At 40.0% G+C, this 21742-nt stretch overlaps 1 protein-coding gene across 2 annotated transcripts in view; it reads right to left on the bottom strand.

The window, feature by feature from the left end:
- kdm4b (lysine (K)-specific demethylase 4B) overlaps nt 1-21742 on the bottom strand; it is a 576222-nt gene that overhangs the window by 431357 nt on the left and 123123 nt on the right. For both annotated transcript variants that reach the window (XM_063032523.1, XM_063032524.1), the window contains one exon: nt 19054-19247. In XM_063032523.1, coding sequence (XP_062888593.1) covers nt 19054-19247 — 194 coding nt within the window. The remainder of the gene's footprint in view (nt 1-19053; nt 19248-21742) is intronic.

Here is a 21742-nt window from a genome sequence, read left to right as displayed (position 1 = left end):
CAGTGGAGATGCTAGTTGTCTAAAATGAAACTGAAAATGTTGGATATATTCAAACCAGACAGAATGTTTAGCGTGTAAACAGAGCTAATGTTTCAAACTGACCATCTTTTATGACAAATATGAAAAGTTATAACATGCAGAGAAATGGGACAAGCAAAAAGAACACAACATGATGGTAAAGCCATTATTGAATAACCAAGGGTAGGTATGGAAGAGTAAAAAGGGTAAAGAGCAGGCAATACAGAAGCTACAATAACACTGGGATGGAAAGAAGCAAAAGAGTGGATGTTATTTCCTGTGGTTGAATGGCCAGGTACTGGGGGAAGAAGAGTGGGTGTTGTTTGAGATGGAAAAGTGAACCAGTGTTCATGGAGTATACTTTAAAGGAGAAGCAATAATTTCCATGTACTACATCTGATTTAACACACTGTACCTGATGATCATTCTGCTCTCCATTGGAGAAACCAAACAGATTGGGTGACTCTTTGCAGAATGCCACCATTTAGTCCACATTCATTGGTCACTGTTTCCAGCTGCTCATTAAGCCTGATCTTTTTTCTGCCCAATTCCCTCCAATGTAGCCCAAACTTCAGGAACAGCGTCTTCCTTGCTGTGTAAGTACATTACAACTTTCCAGACTCGGCATTAAATTTCAGACAATCAACAATTCCATTATTAGGCTTTTTATATTCTGCTGACCGTGTCAAATAATGGAAAAATCAAAAAAACTACAGACGGTGGAAATCTGAAATAGAAAGTATTGGAATCGTGACAAATTAGGAAGTTTTTTTAAAATCTGAAATATTAACTACTTTTATTTCCACAAATATCACCTGATCTGCTGAGCTTTTCCAGCATTTTCAGTTTTTATTTCAAACAATTGCTTGTCCTCTCCTATTTACAACTCCCCTTAGACCTACATTTTCTTATACAGTAATGGTTCCGACACCCTCTTTCATCCCACTGTCACCTATATTAGCTTTCATTTCATTTCTATCAATCTGCATCCTATCAAAAGACCTTTCATTGTATTCATTCCAAATCTCATCTCTTTTCATGCATCAAAGAACTTATTTTACATCTATCTTTTTGCCAGTGCTCATAATAAGAATTTGACCTGAGAACTTCATCTTTATTTCTGCCTGTTGATCTTGCAAGCCTGCTGAGTAATTCCAGCATTTCCTGTTTCATTTTAAAGTGTTAACAATGACTACCCATCCAATGGAAGCAGTGGACCCATCCACTGTTCTCTCAGCTTTCTTTTCATGCTCTCATTCCTCAGCGCCTTTCTTAATACAGAACGTCTTCATCAACAATCTGCAATAAAACCATAGTGACTCCCTAACAGAGCACCATTCCTTTTGAAAGAAGGATAAGCTGGAATTGCAACACTGTTTGATGCCAGCAATCAAACCACAGTCCAAACTCTCCTCTTTCAATCTACACATAATGCATAATACCACCAGGAAAAATTATTCTAAACACTTCACAGATAAAGGTAAAAATGAATGATTGCTTGCACCAGAAGAAATCACTCATACTTGAAAACAAGAGTATTCAAGTACTTTGTTATAAGCAATGGTTCCTTATAACGCTGTCCGCTTAAGTAGTGGGGCTGCAGGAGAATGAATGCAATGATCTCATTTTTTTCAGCAGGGTGTAATGCATCTTTTAAGTGTACAGCATGATGTTTGGTGTGTGCATGCATGTTCATATCACTATCATATTGGACTGCAGAGTCACACCAATTGCCAAACTAAAACATTTCAGTTTATAAAAGTTTCAACATTCTCAATGTGTACATAGATAGCGCAGAGTTTTGTAAATAAATCTACTTCCTTTGTATATATTATTTCTGTGTATTAAGACAGATACTGATTTTTTTTTAAAAAAGACACTGATACTTACCAAGTCATCTGCTGGACAATAAAGCTATCCCAGGGAATGTGAATTAAAGAGATTAACCATAGGCTTTCATTACTGTGATGTACAAAAAACCATAGCATTTACAAGATGTTTTAATTATCTACAAAATCTAGTTTAATTAATTCAAGTAATTTATTTCTAAGGAGAAAAAAAAACAAGTGTTGTGTGGAATGCTGCATCCTCTGACATGGGTATCTGCAGTCAAGCGTTTGCCAAATGCTTAAAGAAACAGAACCCACATTTATGTTGCTTTTCGCAACCCTGGAGCTTCCAAAGAGTTTGAAACTAATGACGTAAAAAGGTGGAAACTCTCAGATCAGGCAGTATCTGTAGAAAGGGAAACAAAGTTACCTAGCTTCCATATGAGACACGCATTCGGTTTCTCTTTTCCTAGGTGCTGCCTGACTTGCTGAGAATTTCCACTATTTTCTGTTTTAATTTGAAACTTTCAGAAAAAATATAAAGCTTTCAATCTCTACAAAAATAAAACCTGTTACTTGAATTGCTACTATTTTGTCCGTCAAAACAAAATAAGTTCATAAAATGATACTGAAAAGGTTTGATATAAAATGAAAGAAAAATGCCAGGCATAATATTTATTCCTCTTTTAATCACCTAATGTAAACCTTACTTGATTAACTGAAGCCATCAGACAGAAAAATCCAGAAAATAGTAAACCATCATCCAAATCAAAGAATTTTGGGAAGTAAATTTCGGCATTTTGTCCTAGCTGCATGATACCTTCCTTCATAACCAGGTGGTGGAAGCACTAGGACTGTACAAGAGGCTCGGATGCCAGGCAACTCGACGATTCCTAAACTAGCCAATTATTCCCACTGTACATCACCCAAAAGACAATGAGCACTACACCTGTCAACAGCAATTAGGAATAGGCAGTAAATGGTGGCTTTGCTAGATGTTCACTCTGCAAACACATGAGAAAACTTCTTACTAAAATGAAAGCATGAATGCTAGTACGTTTCTCTAAGAGATCATTCATTTTGGGCTTCTTGATAATTGGCATTAAGTTACTAATCATACAAGTCATCATAGCCAAGTCAATCCGTTTTCACTGTTATCCACACCTGATTCTACAGCCAGATCAACAGAGAGTGGTGCTTAAACCTGGAAACATCAGACTCCATGACTCACCAAGCCATTACAACAGCTTTGTGTAGCAGTAACATTCATTTGCTGTGATCTGCACCTTTGCTGTGCCAATTTCCTATTTTTCCTGTCTGCATAAATATAATCCATTCTAACATTGATAAAAATCTATTCAGTTTTTAATTGAAATCCTTCACTGGTTCTCATTTAGTCAAATCTTAAAACATCAGGCATTGATGTGATCATGCCAAACATTGAAAACCTACAGCACAATACATGACAATCGGCCCACAATGCTGTGCCGAACATGTACTTACTTACATATATTCCAATTTTGTTTTTAAGAGAACTGATTTTCAGAATTCTTAGTATCAACTCCTGAGATGAGATAAATACAGCCTAGTGAAACTGTCATTGTGAAAATGATCACTTAAATCAGTGGCCAATTAATCTCCTGAGGAAAATACATAATTTCTTGAGACTCTGAACTAAAGTTATGGGCCAGTAGAATTTCCTCCTCAATCCCCAAAACATGTGTCTAATGAATACATTTAGTTCCAAATTTCAGTACCATATTGCATCAGTTTTCCCCCCATTCTCCCATTTAATAACATTTTTAGTTTTTAAATCCTTGATGCATATCTTTTGGTCTATTTCCTAATCTTTCTTGAATTGGAAGATCGACCGTCTCCTTGAATTCTCTTTGCATGACTTGGTAGCCATTTTAGAACCAGATTAATTCTATCACAGACTTTGAAATAAATTATCAGCTACTGTAGTTAATCAAGTTAACTGATTGACCATCTGATTCCTGGTGAGTGTGCATCAAACTCCATCGGTTCATCCATTCAACAAGTACACTTACTCACTGTCAGTCTCCAGAGTTCACACGTACATTTCCCAGTGATGTTGGGAATCAATTAAATATAGAGGACTCTGGTTAATTGGGACACATCAGGACTGGAACGTTTTGGCCCAATTAAGCAGCTACTTCAATTAGCCAAAGTTTCATGGAAATAGTTAAAAAGTTATTAAAAGGACAAACTACTGTTTAACTTAGCAGCAAATAATGTATTTAAATGAAATATAGAACAAATTAGAACACTACCAACAATACTACAGTATCATAAAACTGATTAATAAGTTTGTGGCCTAAGGTAGAAGGAGATGAGTTATACAGCTCTCATTACACGCATGTGCAGTTCAACTCTGAGCGATTATGCAGAAAGTTTGAAGTTAATAACTTACCTCCTTGCACCTTAGGCCATGAACTTATCAATCACCCCTGCTGTGGACCACTTTCTGGAGGTTCAAGATGCCGACTTCTACGAAGAAGGGATTTGTATGCTCCACAACCGCTGGACTAAGTGTGTAAATGTAGGAGGGGACTACGTTGAAAAATAAATGTGCTAGGTTTTCTAAAATTGACTCCTTCTACCTTAGGCCACGAACTTATCAATCACCCCTTGTAGTAAAAGCCAAAGTGAAGGTATATATTAGAGCAAAGTTAGTAGGATGCTAGAGGACTGGGAAGCTTTAATAAAAAACAACTGAAGGCAACTAAAAAAAGCCATAAGGAGGGAAAAGATGAAAAATGAGGCAAATTCCCCAATAATATCAAAGAGGATACCAGAAGTTTGTTTTATCAGGTATATAAAAGAATAATAGAAAGGCAATGAGTAGATATCAGACCACTGGAAAATTACACTGAAGGGGGGCAAAGAAATGGTGTACAAAGTAAATAAGAATTTTGCATGTCTTCACACTGGAGGACATTAGCAGCATGCCAGAAGTTCAAGAGTGTTGGGTGGCAGAAAGAAGTGAGTGCAATTGCTATTACTAGAGAGAAGAAGCTTCAGAGAAGCTGAAGGGTTTGAAGGTGGATAAATCACATGGGCCAGATGGACAATAACCCAGGGTTCTGAAAGATGGCTGGGGAGATTGCTGGAGGTACAGTATTGGTAATGATCTTACAAGAATCAAGATCGATGGGGTTAAGGTCAGGACTCTGACTGGGCCCACTCAAGGACATCAACTTTCTTCATTTGAAGCCACTCCATGGTTGCTCTGGCAGTATGCCTTGAGTTGTCCTGCTGCAAGACAAACTTCCTCCTCAGTTTAAGCTTTTTAGTAGAGACTAGCAAATTTTTATCTGGGATCTCTCTGTATTTAGCAGCATTCATCTTCTCAGCAATCCTGACCAGATTTCCAGTTCCCGCTGCCGAAAAGTATCCCCATAGCATGATGCCACCTCCACCATACTTTATAGTGGGGATGATGTTACCTGGCTGATGCATCATATTACATTCCACCACAAAATACATCTTCCACATCTTTACAGTATCTTCTAAGTGATGCTATGCAAAATCTTTACGAGCAAGGATATGCTTTTTTTAAAAAGCCAGGGCTTCTTCCTTGCCACTCTTCCATACATATCCTTTTAGTTCAAGGCCTTGGAGATTGTGAAGCCATGAACTTCATCTCCAACTGCAGCCATTGACTTCTCCATCTCACTCAGAATGACTGTTGGTGTCACAGTACCCTCTCTTACAAGTGCCATTCTTCTCCAGTGACTAAGTGGTGGTGGTCTGACCTAGGCAGTGTGGCTGTGGCTTCCTATTTTTTCACTATGGACTGCACTGAACTCTGATGTATGCTCAATGCCTCTGAGATGGTCTTATACCCTTCCCCAAATTAGTGCTTCTCTGTTATTATTTCCCTGCCTTGTCTTGAATGCTCTTGTCGTCTTCAGTTGGTTTGGTCTGTTGAAAATCTATCATACTGTTGGACCTTACAGAGGCAGGGGGTATTTATTTAATGAATTCATTGAAAACAGGTGATCTTCCAATTTTCTACATCAACAAATTGGGTGAGTTGACAAGGTAATATACAGTATTGTACCTGAGGAAAGTTAGTGTAGTAATTAACAAAGGGGATGAATATTTTTCAGCCTCACAACTTTGGTTTTTAATTTTGAAAAAAAAATGGCAGGTTTTGGAATTTTTCTTTTTACGTGACATGATGTACAATGTTTTGTAGATTCGCTCAATCCTACTTCGATATATTTTAAATTTTAAAAATGAGACAGTAAAATGTGAAAATGGTTGTGGGGGCTGAATATTTTTTCAAAGCACTGCGAGTGCCACACAGCACTCGACTGACACTAGTAAGAACCTGTTTGGCAAGTCTCCGTCCCAATTAAGTGGCATAGTGTCCCAAATAAATGAAGGGAATCCGGGTAATTGTCTCGATTTGATTTTGTTCTTTAAAAGTTGTCCCAAATAACCAGCTGCCTCAATTAACTGATGGCCCAATTAACTGAAATCTAATGTATGATAACAGTCCATTGAAGGCTCTGAGGTTGTCGTTTAATGATTTTATTTAAGTATGCCTGCAGAAAAAGAATCTTAGGGTTATATGCAGTAACATGTACATACTCTGATAATAAACTTTACTTTAAACTTTTTTTCTGCCTGTTGGTTTTCAATCACAGATGAAGTTCAATAATCTGCTTATGTCGATGTTAGCCACTTCTTTTAGCATTTTGAAAACATGGATCAAAGGAAAACAATTACATCTATCCCCATCATTCTTGTCTAACCATTTCAATAAAAAAATAATCTCGATGACAAGTAATCCAAAAATGATCTTTAAGGTCACACAGAAACAAGGTTAAAACAGGAACAAAATCAAATCCTTGTGCTGCATCACCACAATGTACCCAAGATGGTTTCTTCTCCCTCCACCTTCTCTAGTTGACAACCATTCACTGTGTGCTTGCATCTTCCTTTTATTTGCTGTGATTCAAACAATACAAATCACAGTATTTTAACTATTCACCCGTATGAGCCCAATTTGAATTATCAATTATGCAGCCCGTGTCAAGATGGCGCCACATACAGCAGCCATGTTGCGAGCTCCGTACCAACTTCAGAGTGCACTGCTAATTTCTGCAAGTTCCTTCGTATTTCTTGTTCAAGAAGCTGATAGTCACATCAGATATGAGCGACTGACTTCTGAACATCAGGAAGATAGCATTTACCCACAACATGCTGCCTTTTCTGCACTGGGAACCCCTGTTTACACGATCCATGGGAGGCTCGTTACTACCTCAGCAGCAGCGCCAGAGACGAGTGAGAAGGACCGGCGTCCTGGTGAGATTGAGATAGCGTGCTAATCGGCCACCATTCCCTAGCATACCCCTGACTAACGCTCCGTCCCTGAACAACAAGCTGTGCGAACTGACAGCCAGAATCCCCTACGAGCAGGAAAGAAAGGAATGTAATGTTTTGTGCTTCATGGAGACCTGGTTAATGGAGGAAATACTGGATCATGCCATCGAGCCCCCGGGTTCTCCCTGTTCCAGGCGGACAGGTCAAAAACCCTCTCTGGGAAGAGTAAAGGAGGTGGGGTATGCTTCATGGTCAATGATGCTTGGTGTGACCCCCAGAGTGTACACGCCCTCAAATCCTTTTGTTCCCTGGATCTAGAGTACCTGGTGCTGCTGTGCAGACCTTTCTGACTGCCTAGAGAGTTCACGGCTGTTATTATCTCAGCTGTGTATATTCGGCCACAAGCTGATACTGACCTGGCTCTCAAGGAACTGTACAAGGCCATCAGCACCCTGGAGACTGCTTTCATCATCACTGCAGACTTTAACCGAGCGCTGCTGACTAAAGTCTCTCCAAAGTTTTGTCAACACATCCAGGTGAGCACATGGGGAGACAGCATACGCGACCACTTTTTCTCCCCCTTCCACAATGCTTACAAAGCATTCCTCTGTCTACCACTTGGGAAGTCTGACCACTCCTCCATCCTGCTTCTGCCCACATACAGGCAGAAGCTGACACAAGAGGCGGCCATAGTTAAAACTGTTCACTGTTGGTCCGACCAATCAGTCTCCGCGCTACAGGACTGCTTTGATGACATCAATTGGAATGTCTTTCGTGATGAGGATGTCTCCGAGTTCACGGAAGGAGTCACGAGCTTCGTCCGGAAGTGCATCAAGGATGTTGCCCACAAAAATCGGTCAGGGTCTATCCAAACCTGGTCAGTAGGTTACGGGCACACTGCACACATTGCACAAGACACCACTTTTGCCGCCAGTAACCACCAGGAACTCAAGAAATGCAGCTATGATCTATGCAAAGTCATCAAGGCAGTGAAACAACAATATAAACAGCCTGTGTGATCAGACGGCTAAAGAAGTTCAACACGAATCCCCAGATCCTAAGGACTTCCTACAGGGGCACAACTGAGAGCATCCTGACTGGCTGCATCACTGCCTGGTATGGGAACTGTACTTACCTCAATCGCAGGACTCTGCAGAGAGTGGTGCGGACAGCCCAGCACATCTGTAGATGTGAACATTTACAAAGACAGGTGTGTAAAAAGGGCCCAAAGGATCATTGATTGGGGTCCCGAGTCACCCCAACCACAAACTGTTCCAGCTTCTATCACCTGGGAAACAGTACCACAGCATAAAAGCCAGGACCAACAGGCTCCGGGACAGCTTCTTCCACCAGGCCATCAGACTGATTAATCCACACTGACACAATGGTATTTTTAAGCTGTTGTATATCTTATCGTACATACCATTTATTACAAATTACTATAATTTGCACATTGCACATTCAGACGGATACTTAACATAAAGATTTTTAATCCTCATGTATGTGAAAGATGTAAGAAATAAAGTCAATTCAATTCAAAGCCTTTTTTTTGCAAACAAATTAATGCTAGTAACACCTCTAGCAGACCAGTGCTACTTTTACCCACAATCCAAAAAAATCTGCACACGATTCTGGGAGCCACTGTTTCCAATAAAAACTGGTTCTTTTCCCTCTTCAAATTACAAAACTGAGCAAAAATGATGACGGTGTTTAAAATTATGAGAACCTCAGATAAGCTGGATCCAGGTAATCTTTTTAAGCCATAGATAGAATCTAAGCTTGGGTATTTTCAATGGATATTTTTGGTCCTTAATTTATACAAGGAGTTGTATACATTATGGATCAAATAAGTACATGTACAATTATTTTTCTAATCAATAATTGTCAAATCCACAATTTTCTTTGAAATTTCATATGCGTATGACTAAAAATACCTCAGCATAAAAGACCAAGAAATAGAAAAGGAGTAGTACATACAAGTCTGAATAGTGCGCTCGAAGGTCTGTCTCCATGTTGTGTGAATCTGTTACTAAATAAAACTTAAGAACCTTTGGTTAACCAACCCAAATAAACCTTCTGTAAAAATTCAAGAAGAAAAAGTCCAATAGCCAAGCAAAATCAGCTCTTACACAAAAAGATTTACATTTACAATGTTGTTACAATGAAATTACACAAAAGAAATACAAACCCAGTGCGCCATTCAGAAAACATGGCAAACTTTTCAATCTAATTTCCCGCAAGGGCAGACAGCTTTGTTATTTGTGTGTCTGGGGAAGAAGTGCATTTCCTTAACACAACATTTTAAAAAAAACCTGTAACTGAACATTTTTAGTAGATTTCATAACTTCCCAGTCTTTTATACTGAAACCATACCCACCTTCATTTTCCATGCTGCAGATAACTGATTTAGTAATTGATACAATAGCAACTAATCTTAACATACTGACAATCAACAATGTTTACACATATCTCAATAATTTTATCTTCCATACCATTACAGGTTGCTTCACAATACATTACTGGAATGGAGTTCCTGACCTCAATATTGTAGAAAAACACAGCACTGCCCTATGGCGATTTTCACAGGCTAATCATGACAATAACCTTAATGGAACAAAGGAAATTCTCCAATTTGAACAAACAACTACTGTATGTATGTCTGTGTGTGCACTGAGGCAAGACAGTTTTACATTCAACAGGGAGACAATAATCTATATTCTGCAATAGACTACCTTTCAGAGCAGTAAGTACAATCTGCTTGATGGGATGGTGAATGACCACCACTTTATGAAACAGATGGATTTTATTCCTTTTGCTGTAAGAACAAATGTGCAGCAGCCAAGTAATATTCAATACAGACAGCACAGCCAAGCAGACAATTCCACTCCTGAAATTACTTTCCTATTGTTCAGCAATTCTGCCATAAATCCTGAATGAGTCTTTCAACTGTTAACATTGTTTAACTAGATTTCCTGCATTATAACAACCTCTGCAGAAAGCATTTCAGTATTCCAAATCATTTTTGTTGAAATGTATCACATACCAGTAAGAAACTCCTTCCCCATCTCTCTACTGAAAGCGACCACAGCATCTCACGACTTAATTTGCACAATTATGAAAAAGACATACAAAAGACATAAAATAAACTGTTGAAAGACTCTTGTGATCACAAGACCATCTTTACCTTGAAAGCAATCGCTGAACTTTGAACCCCTGGTACTCAGCTTCAATTGATATATTACTCCTAAGAAACTTCCTCCTCGTAAATCATACACACTTGGGGCCACAATCGAACCAGTCTTAAGAGCAAGCTTATGTCAAGCAAGTCTATGCTAATGCCCAAACACCTTTCTCTCCCCATCCCACCCCTCCCCCCAGTCTTTGAAGTTACTTTGCTGCACCTCCATCCTCCCACTGAAGCGGAGCTAATCCACAGAATAATAGGAAACTATTTAATCCACAACATCAACACTCCAGAGCTGAACTCTCCATAAAATCTGCAATTGAGCTACAGAACAATTTTTCCTTTATGAACGTTTGGAGGCTGAGCTCCAAGTCCCCATGAACTCGTTGATCAAGAGTGGGTCCAGCAGTCAGCATCCACTGAAGTCCTCATCCAATTGCCTCCACTGTACATTACCACGTTCTGCGTCAAAGAACATTTACAATGAGACCCTGGAAAACATGGACTACTTCCCATATCTCAGAAGCCAGCTCTTAGTGAAGTCTCTGGCCAACTGGGGAAAAGGGTGTGAAGATCCTGAGCTCAAATACAACACAAAACCCCTGGTTTACTAGGCTACAGGAATCCTGATCTTCCATATGCTGCCAAGACTTGAAGGGAAACAGTAGGCATTAAAAGGCAATTTGCAGACACAACACTGTTTGCCCAAAATCCTAAATGCCGGAGGGAAAGTGAACAGCATCCTCTGCCAAACCAACAGCCCTATCACTAAGGATCTAAATTGGATCTATTATACAACCTGTGTCATTTGTATATCTGACAATAAACTCCTGAAGCAAGCTCTCCATTTCAAGCTTTGAAATAAAGAGATCACCAAGATTTAGAAATGCTCTCATAGCTTTATTGAGGAACAGGCAACAACATGTGGGAATACTTGACCTGTGACCTCTCAAATAGAGGTGATAGCACCAATTTCGTGCATCAGGAATAGACAGAAACCCTGACCAACTCATGAACAACTCCCCATCGCCACCCCCACCCAGCAGGCATTTCCTGTCCCGCCTGTGGTCTGCAGATTCCAAACTAGCCTCAGTCTCCTCAGAACCTGAAATAGAAATAAATTATCTGTAATCCCAGAAGATGACCTAATAAAACAGTGCTGTGCACAATTCCGGGAGGTAACACTGAGCAGTATTTTCAAATCAGCTTGAACTCCAAAAAAAAATTTTACCCTCAAAATATTTTGTCAGGTCTAATGTTAAAAAACAGTAAATATACCCGAAATCAAGAAATTTGCCTACAGCACTGATGCACAAAACCACAAAAATAAAATTAGCATGATAAAAATGATCCCCTCACCCTCTCCAACTTTAAATGAATGTTCTGAAAACTTAGTCTCTTCATGGTTACAGTACTAATAATTCATTCAATGTATTGCGATGAGATTGTTTTGGGGGAAGAAGCACGAGGGAGAGCGATGGTGGAGAGGATGAAGGAAGATGCTGCTCGGAATACAAGGCAGTCTTTTCACAATTCCCTACACAACAGCATCCCCAAGTGGAATAAACTGGAATCACACCCTTTTCACATCAAAAATCATTGCTACCTAGAGTGCAGCAAAATATAACGAGGCATTCAGTTTGCATTTATATCGTGAAGTATACACATGGGTTGACTGAAGCACTTATACCCTCGCCCAATGCTTCCAGCTCGCATTCACTTTCCCCCATCCAATCTGCATCACTGACTTCTCATCTTTCCTTTCCATGAAGCTTGTCTCCTTCAGTGTTCCCTTACTCCAGTACTCCTCCTTCCAAGCCTTACAAATGATTTTTTCTCTCTTGCACCCCACCACTTAGCCTTTTCCTTTCTTCCCTGTGCAAGACCACTCTTCCTCTGGTTTATTACTACTGAAAGTACCCCAACCTAAGTCAAAAACTTGGAAAAGAGTGTACAACATCACCTCCAACATTGGGAAGTAGGAACATGACTGGAGATCACTGATGCGGCATAAATATGAATATCTCTATGGTTTCCTAGCATGATGTGGGAAGTCAGGGAGACCTCCAGTGTCCAGATGATTACATCTGCAAAATGTGCCCAGTTGCAGTTTCTTACAGGCCATGTTAGGAAACTGGAGCTGGAGCTGAATGAACTACAGATCATTCAAAAGCATGAGAGACTCACATATGGGAGCTTCATGGAGATTATCACACCAAAGTCACAGGAGGCAGGTAACTGGATGACTGTCAGGAGAGGGAAAGTAAATAGCCAGCCAGTGGCGGGGGGGGGGGGGCACCAACCTACCAATGGAAAACCGCAGCAACCAGGTCTGGCTCTATGGCTCAGAAAGGATGCATGGAAGAAGAGGAAAGCAGTAGTAATAGGTAGTAATAGGGGTTTCAATAATTAGAGGAGCAGACACGAGACTTTGTGGACATTAAAGGGACTCCAGAATGGTATGTTGCCTCCCAGATGCCAGGGTCAGGAAATTCTCAGATCAAATCTACAGATTAAGCATTCTTAAGGAGGAGGGTGAGCAGCCAGAAGTTGTGGTACATATTGGTACCAAAGAAATAGCTAGGAAAAGGGACGAAGTCCTGAAGAGTGAATATTGGAAGCTAGCAAGGAAGCTAGCAAAGAAGCTAAAAAGCAAGACTTCAAGGGTAGTAATCTCTGGATTGCTGCCTGCACCATACACCAGTGGAGAAAAGAATAGGACAATGTGGCGAATGAATGTGTAGCTGAAGAATTGGTCCAGGAGGCAGAGTTATAGATTTGTGGATCATTGGGGTCTCTTCTGCCACATAAAAGTGAGAGAGGGACCAATGTCCTAGTGGGCAGGTTTGCTGGAGCTACTTGGGAAGATTTAAACTAGTTTTGCAGGGAAATGTAAACCAGAATGGTAGGTCAGAAGATGGAGCAGTTGATGCACAGGTAAATGTAACATGTAGAGAGACTGTGAGGAAGCACAGGCAGTGGATAGGGCATAAATGCAGTCAGTTGGGTGGGTTGAAGTGCGTTTACTTTAATGTGAGAAGTTTCCAGAACAAGGGACTCTGACAATGTTGTCAATACAAAGACTTGGTTGTCACAAGGGCAGGAATGGCTGCTGGATATTCCATGGTTTAAATGTTTCAAAAGGAACAGGAAGGGAGATAGAAGAGGTGGGGGAGTGGTATTGATAATTGGAAATAGTATCACAACTGCAGAAAGAGAAGAAGTCATGGAGGGGTCATCTACTAGTGTGGGTGGAAATCAGAAACAGGAAGGAAGCAATCACTCTATTGAAAGTATATTCTAGGCCCCCAGGGACACTGAGGAGCAAATTGGGAGGCAAATATTGGAGTGAAGCAAAAAAGGAAGGCTGTCATGGACGACTTCAACTTCCCTAATATTGACTGGCAATTCCTTAGTGCAAAAATGTTGGGTAGAGCAGAATTTGTCAGGATTGTACAGCAAGGATCCCTGAGACAAGATGTAGACAGGCCAGCGAGAGAAGAGGCCATACTGTATCTGGTACTAGACAATGAACCTGGTCAGGTGACAGATCCCTCAGTAGGTGAGCAGCTCAGAGACAGTGTCCACAACTTCCTGAACTTTAACATTGCCCTGGACAAGCATCAGAACAGACAGTATAGAAAAGTATTTATTTGGGGCAGGGCTAATTATGATCCTATTAGGCAGGAACTTGGGAGAGTAAATTGGGGAAAGATGTTGTCAGAGAAATGTATAATGGAAATGTACAGGTTGTTTAACACACTAAGGATTCTGGAAACATTTGAAACAGAGAAATGATGGCAGGGTGAAGTAACCACGATTAACAAGAGAGGTGGAAAATTTAGTCAGGAGGAAGAAGATAGCATACTTAAGGTACAGAAAGCAAGGATTAGACAGGGCTCTTAAGAATTTTATTGTAGCCAGGAAGGAGCAGAAGAAGAGACTTGGGAGAGCTGGAAGGGGACAAGTGAAAGCTTTGGCCAGTAAGGTTAAGGAAAACTCTCAGGTGTTCTACACATACGTGAAGAACAGGAGGATGACTAGAGTCAGGTAGGACTGAACAGGGATAAAAGAGGAAACATACCTGGAGTCAGAGGTGGTAGGCGAGGCCCTCAATGAATACTTTGCTTCAGTATTCACAAGTAAGAGGGACCTTGACAAATGTGAGGACTGCATAGAACATGCAAATGTGCCAGAACACGTCAAGAACAGGTTAAGAAAGAGGAAAGAGGATGTGCTAGAACCTTTAAAAAACATGAGGATTGATAAGACCCCAGAGCCAAATGGTATATACCCCAGGTTACTATGGAAAACGGGGGAAGAGACTGCTATGCCTTTAGTGATGATCTTTGCACCCTTTGTTCAAGAAATATTAATAGGGGATAATCATGAGAATTTCAGACTAGAAGGTCTTACATTAGTGGTGGGCAAACTGTTGGAGATGCCTCTCAGAGACAGGATTTTATGAGCACTTGGAAAAGCATAGTTTGATTAGGGATAGTCAGCACTGCTTTGAGGGGCAGGTCATGCCACATGAGCCTGACTGACTTTTTTGAGGAAGTGACAAAATAAACTGTTGAAGGTAGAAAGGTGGATGTGGTAGATATGTATTTTAGTAAGGCATTCAACAAAGTTACCAATGGTAGGCTCATTCAGAAAGTCAGGAAGCATGGGATCAAGGAAGCTTGGCTCTGGGCTCAGAAATGGCTTGCTCATGGAAGGCAGAGGGTAATAGTAGTTGGAAAGTACAGGTCCACAATCCCTTATCCGAAATCCTTGGGGCCAGTTGCATTTCAGAATTCAGAATCCCTCCTTATTAGTTCCAGGACTCCCCACGGATACCAAAAAACACGTATGCTCAAGTCCCTTATTTAACCTGTCTCAGTGCAGTGGACTTTAGGACACAGTGGAGCTCCAGACCTACGCACATCCTCCCGTATACTTTAAATCATCTCTAAATTACTTATAATACCTAATACAATGTAAATGCTATGTAAATAGTTGTTATACTGTATTGTTTAGGGAATAATGACAAGAAAAAAACATTCAATAAAACATAAAAATATACAATTTCAAACGAACCGATTCAAACACATGGTAAATGACTTATTGGAATAATGTAGAACGTCACTGTCACTATAAAACTTCAGTAACTTGTCTTTCTGTTTCTTTAAATCATATACAGTGGTATTTCCGACACTATTTTCTTCAGTAAGATGCCGCACAGACACACCACGATCAAGCTTCTGCAATAACTCCACTTTCTGCGTTATTGATAATGATAGATGCTTCCTTCTCTTTTTCTCTTGTTACCCATAGGGGTATCTGCAACTCCTTTTGACATTTTCACAGTGAAATTAAATACAAAGTCAACAATGAACACAAAATATCAGCGAAGAGCAAATGCACGTGTAACCAGAACTGACTGATCTGGCAGCCTCTGCTAGCACTGCCATGTCACACCTGAGTGACATCAGCTGTTGGCGAAAGAAACTTCGGTTTTAGGAGCTTTTTGGATTTCAGAATTTCGGATAAGGGATTGTGAACCTGTATTCTGCCTGCAGGTTCACGACTTGTGTGTTTCGCAGGGATCTATTCTGGGGCCTCTGCTTTTTGTGATTTTTATAAATGACTTGCAAGAGGAACTGGAAGAGTATGTTTGTAAGTTTACAGACAACATGAAGGTTGGTGGTGCCATGGATAGTGTAGAAGGTTGTCATAGGTTACAATGGAAGACTGGCAGGATGCTGAATTGGGCTAAGAAATGACAGAGTTCAATCCAGAAAAGTATGAAGTGATGAGCTTTGGATGATCAAAATTGAAGGCAAGTACAGGGTTAATGGCAGGATTCTTAGCAATGTGAAAGAACAGAAAGATCTTGGAGTTCACATCCATTGATTCCCTCAAAGTAGCAGTGAAAGTGTATGAAAAAGTATACTGTTTATGCTGGGGGATGCCTCACTACAGCAGGCCCTGGAAGGCTTGTGAAGGTAGAGGGTAAAACGGATGCAGCAAAATACAGGGAAATCCAGGAGGAAAACCAATTGCCACTTGGGAGCAGATTTGTTTTACAGCAAGACAATGACCCCAACCATAAAGTCAAAGCTACATAGGAACGGCTTAAAAACAACAAAGTTAATGTCCTGGAGTGGCCAAGTCAGAGTCTAGACCTCAACCCAATTGAGAATTTGTAGCTAGACTTGAAAAGGGCTAATCCCCATGCAATCTGACAGAGCTTGAGCAATTCTATAAAGAAGAATGGGGGAAAATTGCAGTGTCCAGATGTGCAAAGCTGACAGAGACCTACCCACAGAGACTCAAGGTTGTAATTGCTGCCAAAGGTGCATCTACTAAATAGTGACTTGAAGTGGGTGAGTAATTATCCAATCAACTATTTTGTGTTTAATAATTGTAATAAACTTAGACCAATTTGTAGATATTTGTTTTCACTTTGACACAAAAGAATCTTTTATGTTGATCAGTGTCAAAAAAAAGCCAAAATGATTCCACTGTGATTCAAAGGTGTAAAACAATAAAACACCAGAACATCCAAGGGGTGAACATTTTTTATAGGCACTGTATGACACATTAGGGACTTCTGTGTATTTTTTTAGTACCTAAAAAAATGTTTATTCTTCATGACATAGAATTCAAAACTTTCTGTAACAGACCTGGGAACTTGCTGATCAGTTCAAATCAAAGACCTATTTCGGATTGATATGACTGGTAACTTGGGAGTCTGCATGGGCAGGTGTCTGAGCAGGGTAAACAATTGCAAAACAGATGTTTAAAAAAACCTCTTTTTATTCCTCCATCATTGTCTCTTCACAAAGATCTATTTAAAATAATGTGATGGAATAGATCTGTTAAGTAAAAGCAGGGCAACTTGTCCCACTGAAGTGACTGAAAACTACCACAGAAGGTTTGACTATCATTAAACTTACAGTGAAATACAGTAAATTTAAAGAAAATTATGAGAGCCTGTTAGTTTATCAGCAAGAGCTCAAAATTCAACAAAACGGGAATGATTCTGGTAATTTTTCACGAGTCAAAAGAAGTAAGACCACATCAAAACCTGGCAACAAATTCAACAGCAAAGCCTTGGACCCTAAAGCTGGTTATTGAGGAAGATCAGTGTTACCAGCTCTGGTTGGCCCCACATTTCTGGAAGCCTCACTGAATTACTGTCTGCATCCAGAAGGAAGGTACGAATTTAATCAGGTCTCTGGTAGGAAATATACTAATTACTGCAAAGATTAGCTTTATTTGTCACATGTACATTGAAACAGAGCAGTGGTAAGGAACAGCCCTGGATTGCACTAATATTTAATTTCAGTAAAGCTACTATAAATGATAGCTAGCAGGATAGCACCGTCAGGAGGGAGAAGGTTTACACTGAAGATTAGTCAAAGTATTAGCAACCACAGGATGATGCTGTGAGTGGGACAAGGACACTACTAATAAAGCTTTCAGCAAGTCCTGAAGACGTCAATCAACATCTTTTAAGATGCCTTGTATTATTATACCAGATCTCTAAAAAAAAATATCTCTGGCCCATAATCAAGAAGGTACAGGTTGAATTTCCATCTCTTGGGTGTAGGAATCAGAACACTGCAACTTACCTTCCGTTCACGAAGTTTCAGAAGAATTGCATGCTGTGTTCCTCTAGAAAGTTACATTTCCCAAAAGTTGGGCCATGTCCCCATCAGGCAGGAGTACACAACTACACTCAGTGTGAATTGCAATTATGTGCAAATCTGACATCTTGTAACACCAACCTCTTTCACCAAGGCTTCAGGAATTCTGAAGAAAGCCCCTTTAGGAAATCTAACCTTTTCTTTCTCGCTGCTAATGTGTATTATGTTATTTTGTGATCGAATTCCTTACTCCTTACAAAGCATAGTGAACTGAAGTAAAATCCAATCCATGTAAACGTCTACTGTATGCATCTACCAGGTTAATACCGACCACAAGTCAACACAAGTCAACACCGAATATAGTATTAGCACCCAACAGACAAGTATCTATCACAGCCCAAAGATATTTCCAAAGTTACAGTCACTGAGCTTGAAGGAATATGACCAGTAAAAAACAATTATCCACATTTATATACTTATTACCATTCAGAAAACCATAGGTCAAACAGGCCTCAATTTTTACACACTTGGGTTCATGCCTGCTAGATTTACTTACGGCATGACAATGTTCCTACTGTGACAATGACAGTGGCCAGTGACAGTGGTTTCTACACAATACAAAACAATGCAATCCCTATTCTGGCAAAACACAATTATTCCTATAATCAAAACTGTAGGTAAAGGTCCAGCTTAGGTTTATTGGTGCTGCCTATAACAGGAGAGATACCAGGAAGTCAAAAGTCCCCAGTATAGATCAAGGAAACTTCCAACAGTTTAAACACTATCCCCTGGTGACTGATGCAGAGCAGGGAGCACAGGCCTGGCAGAAACCTATATAATATCCTAAAATATCGAGTGAGATAGTCAGGACTGATAATTGATGTACCCAACATTTGGCAAAATGGCAATGACTTTAAATATGCCAGTGTACAATTATTTGTTGTTAAACACTTGCAGTTAATGGAGTAACAGTGGTTGGTGGTGAAAGAACTTGTCAAATCAGCATCCATGCAGTATCTGAACTTACCAAGATTTGGGTTCTCCAAAGTGCAAATAGTTAATGCTGTAGAGATCCATATCTTCAGTGTGCCAGGCAAATGTGGTTTTCCACATTCCAAAGTACAAGTATGGAGTATTCACACCTTCAATTACAATTCCACACTCCTGCTCCACCATATCCAGCAATGTGTTCAGATTTCCGATATTCCACTCCTCAATGTTCTGTAACAAATGGTGGCAGTGGAAAGGTTACAATTAAGGATGTCAGATGACTTTTAGTACTTACACTATAATGTGTAGTAGAATCTGCATGGCGCACTGTTCAAATGCCTACATGCACAAATTTAACCCAATATTTGGGTACTGTAGTGTATGTAGCCATAATCAAATATAACAAAATTATTGATATAAAATATGAGCATAATTCGCTTAAAATGCAGACAACTAAAATAAGTTAAAAGCAATTAAAGTTGATCATATTTTGAAACAGCGAATTTATGTTTTATTTAGTTCATGAAAAGTACAGCTGTAATGGAGTCTGCAGTGTAGATCTTTACTGCTTCCACATCTCTTAAGGATTACAGAAATAAATTATTTAATCCTCACTGTAAGGACAGACATGAATTAATTAGAAGGCATGTCAATCTTAACAGCACACCATCTGCTATTCTGTCAAAAATCATGAGGGAATCCAAATCTGTATCAATGCAACTGCAACAAGATTCAGCACAGCAACTCCTCCCACTCTGGTGAATTTAAACAATGACAAATACAATTGATATATTGATCTGGATCCAAAAACAATACCCTGAAATTAAAAAGAGGACCAATGTTATCTCACAGAAGAAGTTAAGACTTCATCTACAAAAGATTCTAAAAAAAATAATTTAATCAACATAGGTACACAACCAACTGGTAGTTTCCTGTATGTATATTTTTTTCCCAGTTTAAGCAGAATTCAAGCAAGTTAACTCATTCATTTGGACTGTTAAGAGGCCCAGTGTGATGATATGCTACCCTAATCCAGTTTCAGTGCTACCCTAATCACCACCTACCAGATCCTTTCTGATGCCATTAAAATCAGCCTTTCTCCAATTTAGAATCTCAATGCAAGGAAAACGTCTTATCCTTCTCCACACTCATCTTAAAACTAATAGAATTATGATCACGAGATGCAAAATGTTGCCCTACATACGCTTCTGTCATCTGCCCAGTCTCATTCCCTAAATAGGAGACCCAGAATCACGGCCCCTCTAATTGGGCCATCTATATATTGATTAAGGAAACCTTCCTGAACACATTTAACAAACTACTCCATCTAAGTCCTTTTACACTGTGGGAGTGCTAGATAATATGCGGAAAGTTAAAACCACCTATTACAACCTTATTTTTCTTGCAACTGCCTGCTATCATCCTACAAATTTCTACACTTGTCAACACTGTATTCCATCTGCCGCTTCTTTGTCCAGTCTCCTAACCTGTCCAAGTCCTTTTGTAGTGCCTCTACTTCCACAAGACTACCTGCCCCTCCACCTATCTTCAATACGTCCGCAAACTTTGCAACAAAGCCATCAATTTTGTCATCCAAATCACTGACATACAACATAAAAAGAATCTGTCTCAGCACAGACGCCTGTGGAGTACCTCGTCACCAGCAGCTAGCCAGAAAAGACTCCCTTTATTCCCACTCTTTGCCTTCTGCCAATCAGCCACTCTTTTATCCATGCTAGAATCATTCCTGTAATACCATGAGCTCACGCGTTGTTAAGCAACCTCATATGTGACACCTAGTCAAAGGCCTTCTGCAAATTCAGGTACAGAACATCAACCAATTCTCCTTAGTCTATCCTGCTTATTATTTCTCCAAAGAATTCCAACAGATCTGTCAAGCAAGATTTTCCCTTGAGGAACCCATGCTGACTACAGCCTATTTTATCCTGTGCCTCCAAGTCTCCCAAAACCACATCCTCAACAATTGACTCCAATATCTTCCCAACCACTGAGAGCAGTCTAACTGGCCTAGATTTCCCTTTCTTCTGCCCCACTCCCTTTTTGAAGAGTGGAGCGACATTTTCCAGTTTTCCGGGACCATTCCAGAAACTAGTGATTCTTGAAAGATCATTACTAATGCCTCCATAATCTCTTCAGCCACCTCTTTCAGAACCCTGGGGTCTACACCATCTGGTCCAGGTGAATTATTTACCTTCAAATCTTTCAGTTTTCCAAGAACCTTCTTCCTAGTAATGGTAACTTCACACACTTCATGCCCCGAAACCTGAAACTTCCACCATACTGCTAGTGTTTTCCACAGTGAGGACTGATGCAAAATACTTATTCAGTTCATCCGCTATTTTCTTGTCCCCATTACTACCCTGGAAAAGAACCCAACGATCCAAAAATTTGAAGCCCTCCCTCCTGCACCATCTCCTTAGCCACATGTTAAATTGTATCATCTTCCTATTTCAAGCCTCACGAGCACATGGCACAGGTAGTAATCCTCAAATCACCATCTTGGAGGTGCTTCCTGTCCTTTCAATTAGAACCTAACTCACTGTGCAGCACCTTGTCACTCTTCCTCCCCATGTCATTGGTCCTGAGGTGGACCATGACCTCTGGCTGTTCACCTATCCCCTTAAGAATGCCATGGACTGGATTTAAGATGTCCCTGACCCTGGCACCTGGGAGGCAACATACTATCTGTGAATCTCATTCTTGTC

The sequence above is a fragment of the Mobula hypostoma genome, chromosome 24 (genome assembly GCF_963921235.1).
Source record: "Mobula hypostoma chromosome 24, sMobHyp1.1, whole genome shotgun sequence".
NCBI classification, from domain to species: domain Eukaryota; kingdom Metazoa; phylum Chordata; class Chondrichthyes; order Myliobatiformes; family Myliobatidae; genus Mobula; species Mobula hypostoma.
The sequence above is the reverse complement of the archived record's forward strand: the minus strand, read 5'-3'. Positions and strand labels throughout refer to the sequence as shown.